Source organism: Pezoporus flaviventris, unplaced genomic scaffold (genome assembly GCF_033815535.1).
Source record: "Pezoporus flaviventris isolate CSIRO_AGI_PZ_B2104156 unplaced genomic scaffold, CSIRO_AGI_Pfla_v1 ptg000070l, whole genome shotgun sequence".
NCBI classification, from domain to species: Eukaryota; Metazoa; Chordata; class Aves; order Psittaciformes; family Psittacidae; genus Pezoporus; species Pezoporus flaviventris.
The window spans coordinates 3,446,344-3,466,426 of NW_026892618.1; the positions used below are offsets into that span (position 1 = coordinate 3,446,344).

The window sequence follows — 20,083 nt, forward strand, 5'->3', positions numbered from 1 at the left end:
AGAAAGAAATAAAGTTATGAGCGCTTACCTGCCTAGCACTGTTGCTGACACCTCTAAGTAGGTTTCCCTCCTGAAATGTGCTGTAGTTCCCGCAGCTTGGTCAGCAGTCTCTGGTTGTTTCCAGTGTGTGTTTTTGCTGGCAGCACAAAAGGTCCCAGTCTGTTCTTCAGATCATTTTGTCTAGTGCTAGCATTGGGAAGCTCCAGCTGTGTTGCACTAGGCTCTGTATGCACATCAGCAAAAGACAGTCACTGCCTGAAAGAACAGTCTATAAAGTATAATGAAGATTACTGAATCCACGCTGTTTCAAAATACATGGCTGCAATTCATATGAAACCTGACAGTGAAATATGTATGAATATGCATCAGCACTGTCTCAAATCATCAGGAGTCTGTTAACACACTGGGCTAGTAAGTCCCATTATAGGACAAGAAGGCTGAGGTAGTTTTCCCTTCTAGTCTGTGTGGTAAGAGAACTTAAGTCACTGGTATTGCTTGAGAGATACTTTTACAGTAAAAGTTATGGACAGTTAAAAGCGTATCATGAAGCAATATCTTGAAATTTCATATGGCTTAAAAGTGGTGTTTCCAATTCTGTGTACAAATTCAACTTTATAGAACGTTTTTGTGGTATTAATAAAAAATCATGAAATTATACATGTCTCTTTCTCCAAACTGGCAGAATTTTAATATGAGAAGAGCTATCCATGTGTCCTTAACTTGTCATTTATTAGAAAACTCAAACTCTTAATGGTTGACATTGGACAAAAAAGGGTCAAGATACAGGCCAAGATCTTCCTATTACAGAAGATAGAAAAAGGGGAATATATTTGCGTCTGGTTATTCTAATTCACCACTACAAGCATGGTGTGATTGCATTCTGTCTAGTCAGTTATTTTGTTTGTATCTTGAAGAAGAGAGATATAGCCAAAGTGAAGGGCATTTGGGGATAGACAAGGAAAATAATTGAGTCACAGAGAGTCTTATGTTTGAGGAGGGATGGGAAAGATAGGGATTGTTTTAATTTAAAGAAGAGACAAATAAAAGAGGACATGACAGTAGTGTACAGAATGATGAATGATACAGAGGAGGTGAATTGTGTGCTCTTACTTGCCCTTTTGTAAGTACAGAAGCAGAGGGGCACTCAATAAAGCTAAGTCAAAAATAGTAACACTGTTTAAAGGGAATTTTTAAATAGTAAGTGCCTTGTTTTCATAAACTTACCTTGTTTCTCCATGATGCTGGAGCATGTATTGAGAGGGATGCAAAAGACCTCTAGGAAATGAACTCCCAAGTTGTGCTGCTAAGCAGATCTTGCTGTCATACTGCAGGGACTACTGACTGGATTGGGTTATATGGCTTGTGTGAAAAATAACTAGTCAGGTAGTCTTAAAGAACCTTTTTAGTCTTAAAAATAAGTGGAAGTTGCATAAGATTAATAAGTGTAATGAGATTATCCATGCATTTGCTAGAAAGAGTAAAAAAGTAACTCTTCAAGGTCGAAATCTATTATCAATGGAAGGAATATTGCTCTGTGGTTGACCCCCATGTGATTTTTTTTGTATGTCTCCCTGTATATCTGCTTGTGACCCTTTTATAAAAGGCTGAAGTTCAGCCACATTGGTTCAAGGCTCTACTGTCAGGGCCAAGCAGACTTCTGTCCATGAGGAAGTTGTATGAAGTATGTTTATTCTTCCTGAATATTTATTTCTTGTTTTCTCTTGCTTTTGAATATTCCATTTATTATTCCTCTTTAATTAATAAGTTTGTATCAAAATTCAGAATAAAATTTATTTTTATTAGTAGAGTCTAGGGAACAAATAGAGTAGATTTTACATGTATCAGTCCCCCCTCCTTCTTTCATAAGGAGGATAAAGAGACATGCAAATAGGTTATAACAAGTGAGATAATTTTCCGGTTAGATTATTATAATATCTGTTTGCATCCACTGTTACTTTTAGACTTGATCTCTGCACTCTTTTTGTAGATCTGCAATTGTTTTGTAATTCCTCACCATACAGCATTATTTCATGTAGTACAATCCTAATCCACCTGTGGTGATCATTACTTGAAAGCCTAGTTCCTGTGGTCATTTTGAGTCCTGTGCCTACCTTTTTTCTAACATCTCTGTCTAGTCTGTTCTGGTAATGTCAGTGTAGTGATTAAAGTCTGGATCATGTCTGTAATATAGCCTTTCCTTTCCTCCTCCAGTTTTCCCCACTTAAAATAGGTGAAATACTGCAATTTCTGGATGAAGACCACTCACAATGATATAGGAGAAATTGCATTTTCAGCAGTGTTTCCTCATGCCTTGTAATTAGGTCTTTGTTTTTCACTGACCTAAAGGACACCATAAATGCATTGCTGACATTCTCAATATTAACCTTTGTGCAGCTATTGAACATTTAAAATATTTACTCTTCAACAAGAATAGATGTATTTTATGACTCATATAGCATACATAATTTGTAAAAGTTTGTAGGAGATACATATTTGTGCGTGTACGTATGTGCTGTGTACACCAACATCAACGGTATAGTTAGGAATGTATTTGCCCTCCACTGCAGTCCAGCTGCCTCTGAAATAGCTATGGACATTATCTTGGCAGCCCTGAAATACCAACCTAGAACATGGTGAAGAATTGTTTAGCCATTTGAAATTGCAGAGAAAATTTAATTGTAAATGTAATTATGTAGTCAGAGGTATGCAAATTTTATGTCCAAACTTAAGTGAAAAGAACCATTCAGCCTAATTCTTTGTCATTTGTCAAAAGCTCTCCAAAAACCATCTAGGCTACAAGCTAAGCTGCCTTTCATAAATCTCAGCTGAAGATTTGCTGCTGACTTTTTAAGACTAAATTATTTCTATTGTTCCCAAGTAATTACATTTTTGTTGTTATCTGAGAAGAGAGCCCCACTGGGTTGAGCATGTAAGTATATGGGGATAGGGGGAAGGAAGATTTGTGTTAGTTAAGTGGAGATGATAAAGCTGAAAACATAGCAGCAGGACATAAATCAGATTTCTTTTTCTTTTTCTAGTTGGCTCGTCACAATAAAACATTGCAACAGATGCTGAAACCAGGGTCAGATCCAGATGAAGGAGATGAAGCCTTGAGGTATTATGCCAATCATACGGCACAGATAGAGGTAAAGAATTGCTCATTGGAAGACTGGATACGAGACAAGTTTGCATCTTGTGCACAGTGTATCAACTCTTTTTAAGATTCAGAGCAGCAAAGCTTATTCAAATGGTGTAGATTATTTATGAGGAAAAAGTTGAATAATATGCTTTTGACTATGGGAGAAAAAGGAGTGCACCTATATTAAAAGTGGCTTCAAATAATCTTATTACAGTAGCTTGCTTGTGTGTTACCAGACATGTTTTGTTAGGGAAATAATGACAGTGTCATGAAGTCAAGAATAATCTTGTATGGTACATCACTCAAATAAATAGTCATGAATTTCAAAGCCAGTGATGCTAACTGATCAAATTAAAAGTCTGGCTGGAGTACAAAGAGGTTTTGAAGTTGTGTAGACATTCAGTATGACTTTTGTTTAAAAGACCAAGGCTTGGCTTGGTTCATCAGTTCTGTTGTCTGCTTTAAACTTTACCCCTGCCATGGATTGGATTTAGATGAAGATCCACAGAGGTACTTAGGTTCTTAACTCTTATATCAGTTACTGTGCTCTTACAAATGTCATGGGATTATAAACATCAAGGTAGGAATTAGGCACTGTAGTATCTCTAGTCCTTAGTGACTTCATAAGGAGGAGAATTTCCATGGTGCAGAGATAGCTGCTGTGAGGGACTGCAGGAAGAAGAGTTATTTGTCTCTTGGAAATGATGTATCAAGTCCAAAACTGGCCAAGTACGAAAACAGCACAGTATGGTTGCACACAGGCCCAGCCTGAATCTGGGCCAATAATTTAATCTTCAGTGGGATCCAAGGCCCCATCACAACATCGGACCTGAGCTTGGGTGTGTAGGGTCTTGATGCAAGCACATTAGGTCCCTTTTGCCCTGGCTGCCATCAAAACAGGCTATGGCTGGGTCCTTCTCTATTTCCCACCATCCTTTTTGCCTGATACAGGCCACGTTATCTCACCACTGGATAGATGGAAGCTCCATGGCTGTGGTGGTCCAAAGGGCAGCTAAGTAGTCCTTTAATATATTTTAATATTTTGGGTGCTCTTGGGGTATTCTGAAATCTCCTAAAACGTCTTGGCTGCAAAGCCTATTCTTTTAGCAGATATGTAGGCCTCTGTTCTCAGGGAGGCTTTTTAAATGTCATTCTGCTTAGCAGCACATGCAGCTTACCTCTTCATTTGAGTCCCTAACAATTGAAGATGTGCTCTCAGCTGCTTTGTTAACCCTACAAGGTTAGCTGCTACTCACATAGTCCTGTTGCAAAACTCCTGCCCTGAGATACAACTACTTACTTAGGACACTTCAAAACTGCATGTCCAAATTTTACAGAATGCATATGCCCATGAGCAGAAATGAATGTAATTATCCTTCATTTTCAACAAAAATGTGCTTGACTATGTTACTCTTAAAAATGACTTAAGACAGGCTTTTTTTTCGTATGTTCACATGATAAATATGAATTAATAGAGAGAAGGGAGTGTGGCTTAATGCAGGACTGAGACTGGAAAATTGAAACTCAGCCCAGCATTGCTGTTATATCAAATGGATGCTCTCCGGGCTTTCTCTGAAAGCAGTCCTAGATTTGTTTGGCATTTCAAATGTAGCTCCCCTATATCAGGGTATCTCATTTGTTTGATTTGAAAGTCAAATAATGGGGTTTCTTTTTCATTGGTGGCTGTACAGAGACATGGATCTAGGAGTCAAGATGAATTTCTGCTCATTTCTGTATTTTCAGTAATGCAGAGTCCATGATCGAATGGGGAAGCAATTTTGATGGCAGTGTGGTGAGGCAGAATAAAATCTAGCTCACTCACCAGTAACTCGGTAGGCCCTGAAAAACAAACAATGCAAAACCTTGGTTTTGCCAAGAAAGAAGATAAAGACTGACAACATATGGGTGCTGTCTGAGTAAGAAGGTGCTATTTTTGCGTATTCACCTTCACAATTTATCTCGTAATTGAAACAGACTCCAGGTGAGAAAAGAATTTTATAATCTGAGCAGAAAGCCCCTGAACTTCTGTCCTGTTTACTGGGAAAGATTTGTTTGCATTTGTTGCAAAATTGAAGCATTCTGAATTAGAATATTTTTTATATTTGGGGGAAGTCTGGACCTAGGTTTTGCTCAAGTATTTATTTGCTTGTGTATGTATTTGCCACCTTATTTTTATGCAGGCTTTTGAAGATAGAAAAGTAGTTTTGCTTTGTTTTAGGATTGATTGGTTCAACTTCATAACTTCATTGTAATGTTCAAATAATTTATTCATTAATTTACAAATAAAAGGGGAGCTGTGAACACGAAAAGATGTGACAGAATGGATGGATAGTCACTGATCTTGAAAAAAATGTGCATTTTATTTATAGATTGTTCGCCACGATAGAACAATGGAACAGATCGTATTCCCTGTCCCCAATATTTGTGAATTCCTCACTCGAGAATCCAAGTGTCGGGTATTCAATACAACAGAGAGAGATGAACAAGGGAGCAAAGTCAATGACTTTTTCCAACAGACAGAGGACCTGTACAACGAGATGAAATGGCAAAAGAAAATCAGGAGTAAGTATTGCAATTTCAAAAAATACCTTAATTATGCTAAACCCCTGCTTTTAAGCCTTCAAATACTTTAATTTTAATAGTACATTTTGTCTGCTCACTCTGATCCTGCAACAGGCAGAACTGTTCAGGGCTTGAGGGTGTAGGTCAGCAGAGACACTTGCATGCCACCCTAAAAGAGGCATAATATGGAGCAGTTAGTAATATAAGTAATGTGTTCAAGATGATGTTTTGGACTCCAAAAGTTAAATGGGGGTGGATGAACTGGGTGTAGTTCTACTAAACTCAATAGCGCTGTGCCTAATTAAGCCAAGGCCCCTAATATTTAACAAAAACATGTGTAGCTGCATATTTGAGGTTTGCAGATTCCTAAAAGGCCATTAAAAAACTTGTAAATGTCAGTCACTTGAAAACATCCCTCACCAGAACCTCAGCTGCTTTAAATCTGCCTGACTCCCATGGAGTCGGTTCCTCTCTGACAGTTCACATCACACTAGCTTGACTAGACTGCACTATGTCCCCGTCTGTTATGTCCCATGGTGGTGGCAGAGGCACACATACCACCTTAAGCTGCTTGCAGATCTGACAACCACAGTCAAGATCATGAGGGAGAGATTAAAGCAGGGACCCAAAGAGGAGGTGCAGTGAAGCCAAGCCAGGTGCCCTGAGTTTCTTGTTTAGTTCACCAGTGGGCATTACAGCTGCTCGCCCTCACCAGGAATGGTGCTGCTGCTGCTGCTACCGATGTCCCGGGGACAGGAAGCTCCTGCCACCTCAGCTGCTGTCAACTCTGCCCTTTGCTTTTGGAGCACAGGATCAAGGCTGCAAACAATTAAGCATCTGCAGTATCCTGGAGGCATAAGGAAGGAAGTTATATTTTATATATGTATATAAATAAAAATAGACGAGAGTGATCACTTCATTCAGTGCTAAAATTCAGATGACATTGGGGTGGTACACATCAGCTGATCTCGCCATCTTTATGCAATTAAGAAGGAAGGTAAGAATAGGATCTATGGTCAGAGCAGCAGAGAATTTGGGTAGTCAGAGCAATATGGTTTAATGTAGCATCTTTAACGTGATGGAAACATGGATGTTGTTTGCAGTTTTTACAAATGTCAGTTTCCCAGGCTGTAATTTTCAGAGGCAGTAGTAAGTCTTCAGTGAGAACCCTATTGGCCCAGGCCTGCTTCCCTTGATAGCAGTGTAAGAATTGTCTGCACTGACAAGCTGACCAGAGCAGAAGTTGTAAAATAAATTATTCCAGAATAACTCGCTATCTCTGCAGTCTATTTGGGAATAAAAGTCACTGTATTGTAGAAAAATTACTCCAGTAACAAAATCATATCTGCTGGTTTTGCTTATGAAACACAAATAAAAGAGTCCAACACTACACTTACATACACCAGACCTGCCTAATGCTATAAGCAAAGAAAATTGGTTTATTTTTATTCAGAAAAGAAATTCCTCAATTCCTTTCATCAGTGGAATGGCCCACAAATCTCCATGTGGTTTGTTGTTTTTTTTTTTTATTTGAAAAGATAATACAGGTTGAGGCTCAGTTCATTCTTTAGCCAAATGTCTATTAGCATGCAGTCTGTGTTGCTTAAATTGACAGATATCATTTGCAACTGCTCCAAATACTTAAATCTCAGCAGTCAACAGCATAAGGTTATCACAATGAAATCTGAATATTTACCTGATCATAATTAAAGTCTATTTAGACTAAAGCCTGAGACAGCCATAGGCAGTTGAATGACTCTGCTGTTTCTGAAGTGTTAGCTGGGTGCAGGCAAGTCAGGAATACGCTCTGCATGCTTGCAGCACGTTCTCAGTACTTTAAAATCTAATTATTAGGAATACATCATGTTCAAATAGATAAACCTCTCTGGCTAGAGATCTTCTCATACTATTGAACATAGAATCTTGTTTTAAATGTTCATTTAAATCTCTGCATGCTTGCAGCAGGTTCTTGGTACTTTAAAATCTAACTAATAGGAATACATCATGTTTGGATGAACAAAACTCTCTGGCTAGAGATTTTTTCCTCACTATCACATGCAGAATCTTGTTTTAAATGTTCATTTAAACATACTGTAGTGCTGTCACACACATGAAATGCTTGCCTGAGTCTTAGTACCCTCTGATCTTGTTCCTAGTCTTTTTGCTGAATCGTTTATGTGACTCTGGACACAACATCTTAACCCTGTTTTGCCCTATTTCCCTTTATAGTCTTTTCTAACTAGGTTATAGGTTCTCTGGGATATAGACTATTTCTCTGTATTTGTACAGCACTTCACATATGGTGATCATGGTTTCATTTGAGTCCTTCTAATCAGGAGTAAAGAGCTGTTTGTCTGCAGGTAACCTTGGACGTCTGAGGATCATGCAGGAAATAGTCAGCTTTCATAAAGACAAATTCTACTCAGACCAAATTTTCACCTGCTCCCCAAAGTAGATCAGGATGGATTTAGTTTGACAGAGGTTGGGAAAATACTGCAGCTCTGAAACCTTGCCTATTCCATTGTTTTTTTAATAATGTCATCAGTGTACTCAGTCCAAATGGGTCATCTGGATGACCTGTTCTGAGCCTTATGGTTGACAGGCGCACAGAGTGCTAAAATGTATTTTTTTGCTTGATTTTGTGTCTTGATGCACAGAGGCTACAGATTCAGAGTCAGGTGAAAAACTCTTCACAAAAGATCTAGTCCTAAAACCTGAGCAGAGATAAAACTCTCATATTTAATAAACTGTATTGGGATCTTTGGATTAAAAACTCTGCTTAAAACTAAGTTTTATGGCAAACCTATGCTTAATATTAGTCTATTTTAATTAATTTTAAATATCTGCATATTTTCTTCATTAATCTATATTTTTTAATTCCCTGGAGGCCATTACTGATTAAGTTCCCACCTACTTTCATTTCACTGATTGCTGCTCTTCTTCCCATTCTAGATAATCCACCCCTGTTTTGGTTCTCCAGACACATCTCTCTCTGGGGGAGCATTTCCTTCAACCTTGCTGTATTCATCAATTTAGCAGTTGCTCTCTTCTACCCCTTTGGAGACGATGGAGATGAAGGCAAGTGGAGTTTGGTTTTATTTTTCCTTGTAATTTTAAATGCTTTCAATGCTAAGGTAACCACATCTTCAGGTATCCTTGTATCTGCAGAAGCCGTTTAGTACCTTCTAAGTAGGCACCAAATGTTGCCTGAAATGTGGTAGCTGATCTTCTGTGTGTCACATGGCCCACACAACGTGAAGTAAAATGGACAGAACATAGTTGCTAAGATCATCTAGATGATCAGGTCTAATTCTGCCACATTGCAGTATACTACTGCACACGTTGAGTTACAGCTTCTGAGCTGAAGAAGGATTCCTGGCAGCAGAGGGACAGAGATTCCTTAGAACTGATCAAACTGAATGACTTGCAGTCTTAAAAGCATATGGAATAGAATGATTTGAAAACTAGCTTCTTGGCTTGTGACTGTTTTGTTTATTGGGATAAAAGGGAATAACTGTTGCAGAGGATAAATGCATTACATAAAGATATGCTTAAAACCTCTGATTCTGCTTCTGCTTCATCACATGCCACAGGAAATATCACAAATAATAAATTTCATTAAGTAAATGCAGCAGAAAAGCAGGAAACCTCTTTGAATCCAAAACAAGCTTAATTAGGATAAAGGAGCCTGAATAGTTCAGAATACTGGTAATGGGAGTGGAGCCATTCACCTCTAGGTCTTTGGTTTGTGTTCAGACTGTAATGGGACTGAAAGTCAGGTCTGCCTGGTGGCATGTGAGCTGGTCTGAGTGGAAGCAGTCCAGCTTCTAGTAGATACATGTGCTTTTCACAAATACCAGGGTTGGCACCAGCAAACATTCCTGTTGGCTGGCTAAACAGAAAGGCAGCAGATTAAAATATATTGGCATGGAGACCACATTGCCCTTTCACCCTACAGGGTGGTCTCTGCAGGTCATGGCACAGGCATCGCTGCAGAAAAAGGGAAGCATTTGTACTTAGTTCTTTCCTGTTTGTAAACTGAAGAGTCACTTGGAGTGCGTGCACATTACAGCCCATGCAGAATAAAAGGAGAAATAATGAGTTAAAAATAAACCTTTGAAGATGCTAATTTTTAGCTAATCTGTACTCACAGAAATCCTCTGGTCTTTAACCAGTAGGTATTAATGCTTATTTTGAACTGCAGATTTATATAGCATTAAGTGGTCCCAGTAATCCAGTGATTTCACTGATAGCACATTTCAGGATTCTAGTTCCTAGTGCTTGTAAAAGCAAAAGCAGTTCCTAAACAATAAACAATAGGTGTGGCCAAAAGGGATTAGCAAATCATCCTTAAGGATGTTTAAGGAGCTAAGCATCCTTAGTACTGGCCTCCCCCTCCACCAAAAACTGATTTAACAGCCAGAGTTTGTCTTCCATTTTTCTGCTTCACCTTGCATAAGCCTACCTATACCCACATGTCTGAGGTGTCTGGGCTGATCTAATCATCCTGAGAATGCTGCCTTTTAGTAGATACCTGCAGTTCTTACATCATATGACATAAGCAACATTTGCACTCCAGAGGAAGACTCCTTGCTTCCAGCTCGCCTGTCTGCCCATGTTACTGGTGTGGGTCCTGTGAAGTAACACTGTTTGACCTGCAGTAGGGAAGAAGGCAAAATGGTTTGTTAAAGAAACAGTGAGTGCTTTGGCCTTACCTTTGAAATCCACTTGGAAGTTATTTTTTAGGATCCGTTAAAAGTTTCCAGGTCTTACTGGTGAAGGAGCTATCCATCAGAGCTGACCTTGAACCTCCTGCCAAGGATATAAACGCTCCTGGATTTTGGAAAGTTCAGATGCCATCTGAATGTTGAGGCTAGGGCCTCATTTCACTGTTTTCTAATCCCACTGATGCTGCTTAGCTGTGTATTTGTTGCCAAAGAGATAGCATGATTTCTATTGTGAGTCTAGCTAAATTTTCTATTCCCTTCTCCCCCATCACTGACCTCTCAGTTCATCTGATAACAATAGAAGTCAGTGCACAAGTGTAACAGTGCCCCAAGATCTGAATGTGCTTTTTATATCGCAGCAACATGGTGTTCTTCCAGGGCTTTAAGCAGAGGAGAGAAGGGAAAACAGGGGCATTGCTCAAAATTCAGGGAGAGCCTGGAGCCAGCATCTTGCAGAGCAGCAAAGAGGCTGACTCTGAAGGCTCAAACGCCCGCAGGAAGTCAGCAAGACCTGGGACCTGCTGCCTCCCCAAGAGCGAGGCACATTGCTCTCGGCAATGCAGATGCTGCCTGTTCCTGCTGAAGTCCCTGTGGCTGCCTCTCATTACAGCGAGCGCCTTGCTCCTGTGCAGAGGCGGAGGCTCCTGCTGAACACCCGCAGCCCTTCAGGAGAAAGATGCTTTTCTAAAACCGGGGCGCTTTGGTGCTGTTGAGGATCAAAATGTGACACTGCAGTGCAGTGCAGTGCCACTTGCTGCGCCGCCCCAAGGACCGGTTATTTCTGTAGCTGAGTAATCATGGAATTAGACTGGAAGAGCCCTTAATGATCCCTGCAGAAGGGAGGTGATTAGTAGCTTGTTCCAGGAGGAGGGTAAACTGTTTCATCCCTGAGCACTCCCTGGATTTTAATGGAAATTTCATTAACTGCTCTTGTTATTACCTGTGCAAAAATCAACAATACTATGATAATAATAGCTCTCACTGCAATTAGGGCAAGTTGTGGTCAGCAGTTGTGGTGCATGAATCACGCTTTTTCTTAGCTATATTGGTAAAGGAATTGATGTTTGGATCTGTTTCCTGATGAAAAATGGAATCTCCAAAGATGCCTTTCTGAAATCTCCCTTTCTCCTCTATACAGGCACGCTCTCTCCGTTGTTTTCAGTCCTCCTTTGGATAGCAGTGGCATTTTGTACAGCAATGCTGTTTTTCATCTCCAAGCCTGTTGGTATTCGACCCTTTTTGGTGTCTGTTATTCTCAGGTCTATATATACTATAGGGCTCGGTCCTACCTTGATACTTCTTGGTGCTGCTAATGTAAGTACTTAAGAAACAAGCAGAATTTCTCTTTCAGCAGAAGCAGAGACATTAAGGTTCTCCTATTAAAAAAGCCCTTAATTAGAGCTGTGCGAAGAACTTCTTTTTCTGGTTCACTGGTTAAGCCAAAAAAATAAATCATTTCCAGTCATTGTGAAACAGCAGTGTCAGCAAAGTAGGAGGCTAAAATAAAGCTGGTTTGGTTTTGTGCATATGCAAATATTTAAAAAATAAAAACAATGTGAAATGTAAAGAAATATTCCTGAATATGGGCAATCAAATTTACAGTTTCTCATGTTAAAAGAATAATTTTCTTTACCAATTCATTCAGTAATATTGACACAAATTTGTGAGATGATTCCGTTACATTAAATATATTTCTGAGAAGAAAAAGCTTTTGAAATTAAATATACTCTCAGCCCTTTGCCAGATCTTTTAACTTAGACATAAGTTTGCATGTTTACTGAGCTTGGTAAGATATACAGTCATCAGTCATGCTCACGATTCATCTATTTAGATTTCTGCTTGACTGCTACAGCTCTCATTCACCTTAGCACAAAGTATTGGGCTATTTGCTACCAGCTCTGTGAGAATTTCACATACTTAAAACTACCCAGACATGTAGGTAAAGGTAAAGGCAACTAAGCAGCACTTGCCTTTGTCAAATTTGTGAAAGAAAAAAACATGTTAAGTCCTCATTGCTTGTCCTGGACTATCAAACTGATGAAGTTAGTCCCTTTAGTATTTACTTCTGCACCACTGTTTGTTCAAGAGCAGTGAAGAATCTGATGCTGTTGCTTAAATGCTATACTTCAAAAATGCCCCCAGAATTTTTCTTTTGGGGATTTTATATTGAAAAACATAATCTGAAGGAAGCAGTAGGTCTCTCACACACCCCACACACTTTCTGTTGTGTTACTATTGTTCCCTTTGTAGTAGCATGCTTAGCTGCTCTTACATAGTCTCAGGTCCAAACTCAAAATCTCCCTGCTTGTTTTTGGTTTTTTGATGCCTTATGACAATAATCCCACCCTACCTACTCACTGATGTGATAGGAGTAAATCAATGTAGTGAGGCACAGTGCAGTGTTAGAAAGGTGATGTGCTTCCACTTACTCTCATGGGCTCATTCCCAGTGTACTCTGGTTGTTGGTTTTCTTTCATCTCACTCTCACTTTAGTCAGAGCAACCTATCTAGACTTTTCAAGCACTACAGCGATGCAAACAATAAATAACAGGATTTTTCTGATGGAATAAACCTAGCTTTTGTTATCCCCCACAGCTTTGTAACAAAATAGTGTTTCTGGTGAGCTTTGTTGGGAACCGTGGAACTTTTACTCGTGGCTACAGAGCGGTTATCATGGACATGGCCTTTCTCTATCATGTAGCATATGTCCTTGTCTGCATGCTGGGCCTCTGTGTGCACGAATTCTTCTACAGTTTCCTGGTAAGTATGTGCTTCTGTGGAGGGGAAAACTTTGCAAAAATAGAAAATACCGTTACCCATGCAGCTGTCTTCAATTTCTTCCTGACAGTCAAACCAAATCGTGTGTATTTTTAGCATACCGTTGTGTTGCTGCCCCTTAGGAGCTGCTGTTTGCATTAGAACCTGTTGCTGTTAGGACTTACTTTGTCTGGTTCAGAGTTGAAAGTTTGCCCCTTTCTTTTCAGACAATTACCATACAGCCACTCCTTATTCTCCCCCTTCCCCAGCATGCATACATTCCGTATCCATTGTTCTGTGTCTTGTATCAGTCATAATCTCTTCAGGACAGGAGTTGTCCACTGGTGTGTGCATCATACCTATACCAAAGGATCTCATTCCTCAGTTTATCTTGCAGCCCTAATAAAATAAATAAAATTTTAAAGAAATTACTTGGGAAATGGGGTGGCATGCTCGTGATGTAGCAGGAAGATTCATCACTTTAAGTGTATCCCACTTCATTTTCTTTTGTTGCCATTACCCAGATGGAATGCCTTTTTATAATATGATACAGGTGCAATGAAAATGAATCATACAAAATTATGCTAAACTCAGCTAACTGCTCCCTTCATGCTGCATAGCAGTAAAAGGTATTTCACTGCTTTTGTTTTCTAATCCTTTTGCTTGATACTGGAATGTGTGAAACTTGCAGGGAGACTGACTAAATTGTGGTCATTTACATGGCTTCACTTTCCTGTTGTCGAATTTTTCACAGCTTCCTGAATACTGGTGAGCTCCCAGCCTTTCACAGAGGCATGTTAAGCACACTAGAATTTTTAGGGGTTCAGTCCTTACTCTGGTAGAGCGCCTGCTTTAGTCAGGTTTTCCATATCTTGGCATTAAAGTCAGTTTCAAAGTTTGGGCAGATTTCAAAGGAGCCAAGATTTGTGGCTGTAGCTGCGGGACCTTTATCAAATTAATGTAACTCTTCTGCTTAAAAAATGCACAGCAAATCAACTGTTATTCCTTCAATGAGTAAGGTAATCTCTATCTTAAAGTACTTTCCAAAGTGCCAAGTAGTTTAAGAAACATTTTATGTACTTACTTTTTTCAGTGAGTGCTATTGACCAATGTTCCTGATTCATGGATATTATAATTGCCCACGTTCCCAAGTTCCTTCCAGGTGTTCACTTTGTACTGGATATATTCTAAACTCTGAGATTTGTTCCTCATTCTAAGCTTTGTCTTGTATGGAATGAATGATAACTGCCTTCCCTCTTTCTTCGTTTAAGATGAATCCTTCCACAAATCCTTCCACAGACCTTGTGAATTGTGGCTAATACCTTCTTCTGTGGACCATTTTGATAAATCATAATGTGTCACTATATCTGTAATCTGAATGTTTTGAAGTGGAAATACATACATTATAGATAAGGTCGAAAGCACTATAGAACATCAATAGAACTGCAAGAGAAAAAAGCTATAATTTCTTGAAAAGCTCTTATCATGTTTAATTGCTGTTTTAGGCCTTTGACATTTAAAGCAGTATTATCTGAATGTGTACTTTAAATACCAAGCAAGTATATAGTGCATGATGAAGAGTGAAAGTTTCTAGTTTTCTACAAACATTGCAATGAATTTAACTGTCCTAAAAAGAGATGGTCCTGATGTGTGTACATGTGAGTGACTTTTAAATGATGCCATAAGCTCAAAGAAACAGTTTACAGGCATGTAATTAGTTACACGCATGAGTGCATTTTTGAGTTGTAGCCCATGTATGTTTATCAGATGGGAGATAATATGAACAACTAATTTGCAGATACAGATCCACAGCATGAATAAACTGGTTTTTAATTTTAATCTAGCTCTGGTTTTGACATGGGGAAACAATGATCTTATTGATAACTGTTAATCAGGTTTGGATCAGGCTCATATATACTTTATGACTTTGGACTTGACTTAAAGTTCTGTGCTAGATTTTCTCCTCCTATAAGCATGCCCAGCTCCCACTGAAATCAATGTGACTTGTGTGTTTATGAAGCTGAGAATTTAGAACATGGCTAGATGTATGTTTCAGTAGTTCAGATTGTTTTCCTATGTAGCATCTATATATTGCCTCATTTCTGTTCATTTTTCCACTCCTCTATGCTTTTCCCAGCTGTTTGATCTGGTCTACAGAGAGGAGACATTGCTAAATGTGATAAAAAGTGTTACCCGGAATGGTCGTTCCATTATCCTCACGGCAGTGCTAGCACTCATCCTAGTTTATCTCTTCTCCATCATTGGATTTCTCTTCCTGAAAGACGATTTTATCATGGAGGTCGACAGGTTGAAAGTCAGGACCCCTGTTGCAGGTAGGGTTTTTATATCAAAATTTGCTTCTGGCGTATACCTTTTCTGTCTGCCTAACCTAACTTTCATCTAAGGAAGTAAAATTTCTTTCTTCGTATCTGTGAGAGCAGAGCTAATTCTATATACCTTAGAACTCAATTAAGTCTCTGGGTAAAATTTGATGTTTATAGGGTTGTTTCAGACTAGGCTTATCTGTTGGAATACTAAACTCTAACACATTTGATTTATTATGTTTTCTTTTCAGACTTGTGCTAATAGAAAAAAAGTACTTGTGTTTCCTAAGTATTTGGAAGAGCAATTCAAAGTTGATTACGTTGGTTCTTATTCTACCTTAGAAGCAGCTCATACTATTTCCTGTGTTCTATATGAGGCATGTGATGTTAATATGTTCAGTAGATGTATTCATTTGATTACTTTTTAATCTTCATCCATCAGGAATTTATTACAGAATCTATACTTCCACTAATAGGGGTTTTCCTGGGGTATCTTTTAAATTCAATGTGTATTTCATGATCAGCATTAGTGTATAATCCCAGCTTCAGTAAAAACATTGGGAGGTTCTTCATCAATTTTAAAAAGGTCAGGATTTCAGCTTTCTGGAATGAGAGATTTTGCGAATGTGAATAGAGAGTTACAAACTTGTTTTGCTAGAAAAACGCTACGTCTCGTCTGTTGAGATCTTTGTATATGCTGCCAACCAGCCTGCTGGGAGCATGGGCAAAGAAGTAACTGTCTTCATAGAAATACCTGAGAATAGCTTGTGATTAAATTCCTCGAGGCATGATTTTCCCAAATGCTGAACTCCTCAGCCCTGTACAAAAGCACAGAATGACTAGTGGAATCCACCCTGGACTGTGTGTACTCAGCATTTGCCAGCCTTTTCCTGAATTTGTTATTTCAGGGTCTAAAGCACACAAACAAGGCAAAGGTCATTCAAGACACATGGGCACAATGTATTCATGTAGCTGTTTTGATACCACATGAAAAAAAAAGGAACCTGACAGATTTCTTTAATATACCTTGCTTTTTTTGCCACTGACCATCTTTAAGGGCTAGCTTGGCTTATATTTCATAGAAATTACTATTTGACTTACTGTTCATTTTTGGACAGAAGCTATGATGTGAAATTTCACTTCGAAAAGTAATTGTGACTGTCTTAGGAGAACAGATAAAGACTACAGCAGCACTGGTCTGGTCCCATGTAGTAATTTCTCTGTGTCTGTGTTTATTTTGTTGGCAGATTTTTGTGGTGTGTGTATATTCTTGCTGGTTTTATACATGCCTATTCCTTATGAAAAACTCTTCAAGAAAATATGCTGACTGTATATTGATGGGACATTATGCATCCCAAGAAAAGTGCTTTAAGTATTTTCTTTATAAAGTAGCAGAAAGAGAAAGCCAGAGCTCATGTTTTCTGTGTTACACAGAGTCTTAGACTATTACTTTTGTTGTACGATTTTGCCTTGATTTTTTTTTCCTTAAACCTTTTTGTATCTCTGATTTGAAATGCAGAAAATTGTTGAAGATGCACAAGATAAAATTGGTTTGATAAAATCAAGCTGATGTACACATTAACCCACTTGGGGAATGTTAAATCAGTGTTTTACACAAACCCATACATATTTACAAATGAGTGCCAAACTGTGTTATAATCCTTGAAAACTCTTAAATATTCTACATTCAGGATAACTGACATCAGCTTGGTGTCCTTCTTGTCAGCTTTTGTGAATAATTTATCTAATGGATTTAAAAGTGACATTATTTTCCATCTGACAGTTCTTTCTTGCTTTGAATGTATATTTTTCTAACGAGAAGTAGCAGCATTTGATGTAGATTCATTAATTTCAGGAGATGAAATGGGAATATCTGTGATATACAGTAAATATAAAACCGTGTTTCTGTTCCTTGTGATTGCTTTGAGCTGTTGAGGCAGACTGTTTGAGGAAGGAGGTGTTGGTGGCATAATTTGTTCTGCTTTTTCTTCTCAACTTTCCAACTCAGTAATTTGCTTCTAGAAAATAATTATATAAAATTTAGTATCAAATGTAGTATCTGTATTTTTTGTCAGTATCATGCTTTTTCCACAGGTATTAGTGATGTCCCCACTACAACCCTCACATCAATCACGGGAGCCTGTGCAAAAGAGAACTGTTCTGCAAGCATCCCTGTTACTAACCCAGGTGAGTAAAAAAGTTTCCCAGACTGATGATCAATTAGAACTGAGAGTGTGTGTCCTTATAGTGGAGACATTTGCTAATGTGAGAAATGATGATCCTTGATTTAAGTGCTCAACTTCTGCAAGGCTTGGAGCTTATCTGGCAAGTTGCCTGTAACGTGAGTGCTTCCCACACCTGATTTCCAGTTGCCGTGACATTAATTTTGTTATTAAATGAGCTTGCTGAATCATTATGCTTGAATGTATAGGCTGCTTCTTTCCAACTGACTTTGCTGAGAAGAAAAAGCTTGCTGCTTATCTGCAGCATCCTCACCTCCACACACTGAGCCACGAGCCACTACTGGACCCATTTAAGGCCGCAGAAGTTGATTTAAATGCCATAGCATGTATCAGCAAGCTTTTTGTGTATATTTTTTACATGTATCTAGCCCAAGGTTGTAGTGTAGTCAGAAGACCTAATAGCCCAGATCTAGGATCAAGCTACTATGTCTGAATGAGTTACAGTGGCTCAGCTAAGCACAGGCAGCAGTCCATCTGTGCATTCTTAGCATGTGGCAAATGCAAGGAAATGCGGACTGTTGCATTTTCACACAATAGATGTGTTATTTCATGCTTGTGGCAAGTGAAGAGCTTAATTGCTCTGGTTCAGCAGATGAGTACACCTGGTTTTACTTTCATACCTGCATTATGAATATGATCTGTATGTCAGAAGGACAGAGGAGGGCCATGAAGGATGATCGGAAGGCTGGAGCACCTCTGCTATGAAGGCTGGCTGGGAGAGTTATGCTTGTTCAGCCTAGAGAAGAGAGGCTCTGGAAAGACCTTACAGCAGCCTTCCAGTACCTAAAGGGGGCCTACAAGAAATCTGGAGAGGGACTTTTTACAAGGGCCTGTAGTGACAGCACAAGAGGGAATGGCTTTAAACTGAGAGAGGTTAGATTTAGATTAGACCTTAGGAAGAAAGTGGATAATCGACAGGCTTAAAATATTTATTGCCACAGTTGCCTGTGGTTGCCGGGGGCTGCAACTGAGGACGTAATTCATCCCTTCCTATCCTGGGTTCCAGTATAAAGCTGTTTCATAAGCTTTTTTCTTCCACTAGTAATTTTTGAGGTTTTAGGATCAAAGGTTTCAGGGAGAGGGCTATAAAAGTAGGCTTTTTCTCCCCAGCTGGTGTGTAAACAGTCCTCATAAACAGCATGGGAAGCTGTCTGACTAGATAGAGAAAACAGTCTAAGAGCTATTGGCAAAGCTGCTGCATTGAAAGAGTAATCAATCAGTCAAAAGAGGCGCAGTGTGGCTTTTGCCAAACTCTTTAAATGATAGTAATCTCACAATTCTTATTGTTTGTAATTTAAAATGAAACAATAATTAAAGGAGGCTGTACAAAACATCCAAGTGCACTGTCACTTAATCTTGGAGAAGTTTTATTTATCCAGTAACATTAAAAAAACAGCATTCTGCAAGAACAGTTTTGCTCATCTTTGCTAAGGAGTCACCTGTCAAAAGGTAGTGCTCTGCCTTTGGTCTTCTCCTGGGACAGTCTCCACCATGACTGGTGGAATGCAGAGCCTGAGATTTGGAGAGATTCTGTTGTAGCAGCATGAAGGAGTCCACAGCTGTCTGCAGGAAACATATGTTCCCAGTGCATCTTAGGTCCAGAATGGAGACATAAATAAGTTGCTTTTCAGATCAGGTCATTGCTGATCATTTGTTCTGATGAGCTTCCACTTCTTCCTTGAGTTTCACTGGTTGAGCGTGTGCTCAGTCATCACTCATGCTGGGAGCCAGTCTGCTCTGCTCAGAGAGCATCCCCTGTCTGCAGCCTGCTTCCTCACTGCTGCATTGAGCTGTCAGCATAAAACTACTTTGTCTTACCTCCCTCAGGAGTCTCCCACTCTTCACTCCAAAGGCATTTTCCAGATCACTTAAGTCTTTGCCTGGTGAAATGCTTAATCACTTGAAGGAACTTCCCAGCCTACAGTACATGGCTCTTTATGTTCTATAGCCCACAAAGACCTGTGCTAGAAAGCTGCACAGATACCTGTTAGTAAAAGAGGACATTTTCAGACTCGTTCCACTCCCAGGCCTGGTACTGCTCTGTGCCAATTAACCTAGATTCATGTGGGTGGTCGTGTCTCTCCTGCCTATGCTTGTGCTGGAAATCAGGCCCAGAAGCCAGGTAGCTGTGGATCATCAAATGAGGATTTTTGAAGGAAACTCTCCTATAATATCACTTATTGCCCATGACTAACACTGCGGGGTGGTCTTAGTGCCTAACCTGCATTACCTTTGAATTAAACTTGATCAGATGGCAGCCTACCTAATGCCGTGTATCTACTCATGGACCGCTTGTCAGACTGGAGGTGACTGCAAGTAAACCCCCTGAAC

At 39.3% G+C, this 20,083-nt stretch overlaps 1 protein-coding gene across 4 annotated transcripts in view; it reads left to right on the forward strand.

Moving 5' to 3' along the window:
- ITPR2 (inositol 1,4,5-trisphosphate receptor type 2) overlaps positions 1-20,083 on the forward strand; it is a 255,174-nt gene that overhangs the window by 203,654 nt on the left and 31,437 nt on the right. For all 4 annotated transcript variants that reach the window (XR_009746719.1, XM_061472136.1, XM_061472137.1 and 1 more), the window contains 7 exons: positions 3,039-3,146; positions 5,509-5,701; positions 8,654-8,779; positions 11,567-11,742; positions 13,024-13,188; positions 15,323-15,518; positions 17,604-17,696. Coding sequence is in view for 3 of the 4 variants with exons in the window: in XM_061472136.1 (XP_061328120.1) it covers positions 3,039-3,146; positions 5,509-5,701; positions 8,654-8,779; positions 11,567-11,742; positions 13,024-13,188; positions 15,323-15,518; positions 17,604-17,696 (1,057 nt within the window). In the remaining variant the exon portion in view is untranslated. The remainder of the gene's footprint in view (positions 1-3,038; positions 3,147-5,508; positions 5,702-8,653; positions 8,780-11,566; positions 11,743-13,023; positions 13,189-15,322; positions 15,519-17,603; positions 17,697-20,083) is intronic.